General features: G+C 31.1%; 1 protein-coding gene across 1 annotated transcript; it reads right to left on the reverse strand.

Annotated features, from left to right (window-relative positions):
* On the reverse strand, positions 1 to 1,353 carry LOC118054644 (zinc finger protein 1). Its single transcript, XM_035066287.2, has one exon. The coding sequence runs from the start codon at positions 1,097 to 1,099 to the stop codon at positions 239 to 241; it is 861 nt and encodes a 286-aa protein (XP_034922178.1). The 5' UTR covers positions 1,100 to 1,353; the 3' UTR covers positions 1 to 238.
* Between the last annotated feature and the right edge of the window lie 4,604 nt (positions 1,354 to 5,957).

The raw sequence follows: 5,957 nt of genomic DNA on the forward strand, positions 1-5,957 counted from the left end.
ACTATGTATAGAATTTAGCAAACTTCGAATTCAATAATTGGGAAAGAACACAAACTCTCTAACGTTCTTCTATGGGAAAAAAAAGAAAAAAAGGAATTTACAAGAGATCCAACTAAAAATACTAGAATAGATGAAAAATATCTTTAGTAAGCAAGCAGGTAAAAAAATAGAAAGAAATAGTAAGGAAGAACATAAGAGATTGAACTAAGAACACAAAAAGAAATCAAGAAAGAGCTGCTTAGAGCTTCAGTGACAAGTCAAGCTTTTGCAGATCATCTTGTTTTGCCTTCAAATGGTTAACACCAACCTCCCACCAAAACCCACCAATTCCTTCAGTAATCACCGGAGAAAATCTTCGAGCACTTTCAAATCTTGCAACCCCATTAATAGATGATGATCCACTGATGTTTTTTCCCGTCAGAAACTTCTCTGATTCAAGCCTCCCGATTTCAGGTTGTCGATCAATAGGTTTTCTAGACCATCCATTTTTCCCGTAAATATTTGAAGAAGGACTAGTGCTGGATGGCTTATTGATCATAGAGTGCACCTGAATTCCAAGTGATCTGTTGAAGGAGCCATGCAAAGGAAGAGAAGCCAAGCTAGTGTATCGATTTTGGTGTGAATAATTAGGTCGAAGAAGAGAAAAAGAAGCTTCACTAATTCTCTGTCCACGTTTGGCAAGTGTTCTTTCTCTCTTATGTGCATTTTGGTGACCCCCAAGTGCTTGAGAGCTATAGAATTTTCTTTGGCAATAGTTGCATGAAAACACTCGAGGCTCGGTTTCATTACCTTGAGGAGCATCGGAGGACTTACTTGATGGATTCGTATCAAAAGAATCAATGAGATTGAGTTCTGGCTTTGATGACTCCTGGTTGGAATCCTTGTTGGAGAGGCTTAGATCCAAAACCAGATCATGATTGGTGCCTCCCCCTTCTCGGTGCTCTTGTTCTTCTGCTTCTCGATCTTCTTCAAGTTGCTTTCTTCCCTCCTTCTGGCTCTCCATTATTAATGAGGGTTTTAGACACGAGGGAGCATTTGAAACTGAAATCAAGCTTGAAGTTTCAGAGAGGCATGCCTCTGATCTAGCAGGAGGCTCCATGTGGAAAACAAGAAGAGAGAATTTCCTTTTTTTGAAGGGAGGCAGAGTGGGTTTAATAGCAAGCAAGGTGAAATGTTAATTGATATAGTCATAAATGCACTGCCCTCTGTATGGAAGGATGTTCTACTATTATTTTACAGTTACAAGGTCTTAATATAGTAAGACTAGGAGAATAATACTTTTTGTGTAGAGAGATTCATGTGTCATCAACGTTTTCATTGGAACTCATGAGAGTACCTCTTGTTTCCTTGCACATACCCATTGGATGTTTCTCTCTACCTTTCTCTTGTCTTTTTATATTTCTTGTCTTCTGTGGGTCTATGCTCCTGTTCTTGGCTATATATATGATCTGGGCGTGTGCGTGTGGACATCTGACATATAAAATCCAACATAAAATAAATATCATTGTTCTTTTTGGATTCTTGAATTGGGTAGATACATGTAGAATGGACCTATCCTAGAAAAGTCGTGGTTTTGTAAAGTTTTAAAACACAAATGGAGGATTTGCAGAATCTTCACAGAAAGACTTCTGTCCTTGTCTTAATTTGCACTACACTTGGGCCATCAGAGGAAGCGTTCATAGCCTGTCAGGACTCAAAATCACCCCCTAAATCCACATGATACTCTTAATTATTCTGTGTCATTTTCCTTTTTGTTCTTGGGGTATTTGGCAATCTCACCAACTTGTGTATCACAGCAAGAACCTGCTAGGTCTTCCATTGGATGTCAAGATTATGTGCATGCATAATGAGGACGTACAGTAATGAATCAGAAGGTTAAGATGTTGATTGAAAGATTATGAACACTTAACAGGATGGTCGTCTAATTCAGAATGTTGACAAACTTATTTGGCATTAATCATTAATTTTATTGACTTAGGGGTTGCATCCTTAGTCAAGTTAATCAGCAAAATATATTCTTGTGCACGCAATCATGCACTAAGGGCCATTTGAGTGACATGCAAAGGTCATTTTCATCATTACAATTCATTAAACAAAGTCTAATCGTACATTGCAGAATCAATTTGGCCACATGAATTATGGCTTATAACTTACAAATTAGTGCTATGATGATGAAAATAGCGAAATAATATTTTCCGTGAATAATTGCTGATGGAATGGTTTAAAAAAAAATTAATAAAAATTTTATTGATAATTTTATCAGTAATTTAACACATCAATAATGGTGAAAATTATATCAATAAATTTAAATAAATTCAAAACATGTGAGTTATCCCTGCCACCCTTTTTTTTTTCTTTTTTCTCTCTCTGTCAAAACACAACCCATATCTCCTAATTAATTAGCAAATTCAGCCACGCTCTTTGCAAATTCAGTCACCAAACCCGCTGGCGTTGACCTCTATTTATCTATTTTGTAATATCAACTTCCCTCTTTTAATTCTATTTCTTGTTAACCTTCATTACAACAAGAAGCAAGTCTATTTTTTTTAACTCATTTATATTTTGTAGTATTTTTTAGATAATTTAATTGTGTTAATACATAATTTGTATGTTACAGTTTGTTTTAGGATTCGGAGGAAATTGATTTTATTTATTAGTTGATGAAATTAAGTTTGATTTTGTAATTTATATGTGTTATAATTAAAGAAATAATTGATAATTTAATTATAATTTGAAGAAATGATGTGTAACAATTATATTTTGTTAATTTTATTATTAAGTTGGAGATTTGAAGAAAATTGATTTTTGTAGAGTTGATCATTATTAAAATATATTAATTTATGTTGAATAAGTTTGAATTTAGGTATTAATAGTTTTAGTGTTGAACATTAAGTAATTTATCAAAAAAGATTGTTTATGTCTAATCGGTTTTAGTTACAAACATTGTTTTGTTTTTTATTAGGGAATTATCATACCATTAGCCATTAGAATCGTGACTTGTAAGGTTCAATAACCATTTACTACATTAACATGTTTTTTTGTCATATATTTTTCAATAATTAATAAATTTTGACTAGATGAAATAATCCACCTTTTTCCTTGTAGATGCCACAAGAGCCAATTTCTTGGGCACTTCAAGAGCGAACACTTTTTTTTAGTGACCTTAGATGTTTGAGCTAGCTTACACATATCTTAACTAATCCCTCAAGACTTTAAAATTAATAATCAAGAAGTGAATTTTTGTTTGAATGACAAGGAAACTAGTATGTGCAACATCAAAAGGTTAGACTTTCATGATGTTTTTGGTTGGCTAATGGTTGTAATTGCAAATATATCATTTTTAGGTCAATTTATCTTTTGAAATCGCTTGTTAGTATAAATTTTGTTTTGTATTAATCGCTTATCTCTTCTTTTTTATTTATTTTACTTTTCATAGTTTTTCTTGGCCAATATATATCCCAGGATTTAGGTCAAGTCAGAACTACTAGAAAGAATGTAGAAAAAAAAATTCAACCCTTAAGGTTGAAATTATTGTTCTTTATTTGTGGTGAGAGTTAACATGTTGAATTTGTTTTTCTTCCATTAGTTATCTCTAATTTTTTGCTATTGTGTCCACTAGATTTTCAATAGGAGTTAAAGTTATTCGTATTTACATTAATCAACTACATGATATCTTGTAACCTTTACTATTGGCTATGAGAAGTTAAAAATATCAATGTTTACATTGACTTGATTTAGATGTGATGTTTAATTGTATAATAAAACTGAAATTATATAAAATATTTGTTAGTGTTTTATAATGTATTATATTTGTATTTGTTGGATAATATTTATGTTGTTTTAGAGATGAGTTCATTATTTCGTGTGGTGTGGTGTGCTGTGTTGTTATTGTTATTGTATATTTAATTAGGTTGGTTACAAGATTATTACAATTAAACAAAAAAGAAATTGAAAACGCTATGGAAAGGCCTATTCAGACAGGAATTTCACATCCATTTCATCGGGAAATTACAGAAGGTTTGAGAATTTTTAATGGAATTAAGGATTGAAAATTTCATAAAAAATTAATTTCTAGCGGTTTCGCTAATGAAAATTAAGTGATAAAATCTGAATTTTTTGCGTGAAAAATCCATTAACAGCTCCATCGGCATTTGAATTGTCAACAAAAATGTTGACTGAGGAACCTGCCAATGACAGGTTTTCATTCAAAATTCCGTTGGCTATTAAAATACCAAAGAAATTAATTTTTTCCAAAACATTGACATAATATTCTGTCATTATTTTTAAATTTTCTAATAGTGATACCAACGAGGGTGTGATTCATCTAGCTAGTGCAATCACCTCTATAAATTAGACAAGATTTAGGATTAGATGTCATGATTACTACGTTCATGTCTTAATTATGCCCTTACCAATATCACCGAAATAATTTATTTTTTCAAATCCGTAATTTTCATTATTTAGCATTGGTCACAACTAGAGAAAAGAAAAGGGCTTCTAGACTCCATTTCAAATTAATTCTACAAACAATCGTAATTTAAATATATAGTATAGTTATTTCTCAGATACACATAACAGAAGTTTATTTAAATTTAATGTGCATTAATCTTGATACAATTTGCATTTCAAACTCGCTTGATCTCAGCATCACTTTGACTTTTGAATTTCGAAATTAACATAATATAGTCATTAATTAAAGGATTCTTCTTCTTTTTTTGAGATAATATATATTGATTGCAGATATCCTTTAAGAGCTTGACAGGTCTCAACTATCAATTTTATGCGTTATACTGTGATGTTAACTGGCCATGACCCAGCTGTAGATTCTGGAAGGACCTCACGAAGCATTCTATGTGGGGATTTGGCTGCTCATCATTTGATTAAACAGGATTAAATATAAAAGATTTAATCTAATTCCATTGCTCCTGGCTAACTCAACATTGATATTAACATGACTTCCTGCTAGCTTTTTTGCTATGATCACCGAACGGCTTAACGAAATCTACCAACATATATGCCTTTCATTTTTATTTTTATTTTATTTATGTGAAGTGTTCGAGCTAGTTTGTACGCATCTCGACTAATTCACATGAACTCTTCAATTAACGACCAGATAAGTCTTTAATAGCCATTAATATTGACAATCACAGGGCTCGGACCTGAGACTATAAAAGGAGCAAACCCCTTGATCTCAAGCTCTTATCACTAGAACACCTACATGGATTATAAATTTTAAAATGTTCAAAATGGGAGAGGTGCTTAATTTCTACTTCAAAGAGGGCCAACTGAAATTGATGTAATAACCAAGGGAAGATCAGTTTTGAAGGATTTTTTATAGCATAACGTAAATAGGGTTCCGATTTCTTATCCCAAAATAAAAAGTTCTAAAGTAAAGTGGAGTATGTAACCAGAATATATTAGACACATAATGGGATGTATATAATATAGTAATATATAGCATAAAAGAATAGCGATGACCATTATTATAAACCTTTAATCATTCACATTATTATCTCATTGGTCTGGTGACTTTTAGGGTCGTTGTTTTTTTCTTATTATTCTTTTCAAAGAAAAATTCAAATGCATTGTTGTTTACATATGTTGATCAGCATGTCGATTCATAATAATTTAATCAGTCTTTAGCTATTTATGAAATCCAGTCATACTTTCTAATCGCTGTCAATTTTATGTTGTAAATTGGTAATTAATTAAGAGTAATATACAATTGTTCACTAAGCTTTATTTAATAATTTAAATTTTAAATTAAAATTATTTTTTATAAAATAATATCATAGTTTTAATAACCAAACAATCAAAAATTTAAGTTTCACTACTCTAATTTTTTTAATTAAATTTATCATCAATCCTTATAAGTTTTAAATTTGAAATTCTTTTACAATAGGTATTAATTAAAAAGTAATATATAATCATTTATTAGGATTCAATTTATATAATTT

The sequence above is a fragment of the Populus alba genome, chromosome 3 (genome assembly GCF_005239225.2).
Source record: "Populus alba chromosome 3, ASM523922v2, whole genome shotgun sequence".
Taxonomy (NCBI): Eukaryota; Viridiplantae; Streptophyta; class Magnoliopsida; order Malpighiales; family Salicaceae; genus Populus; species Populus alba.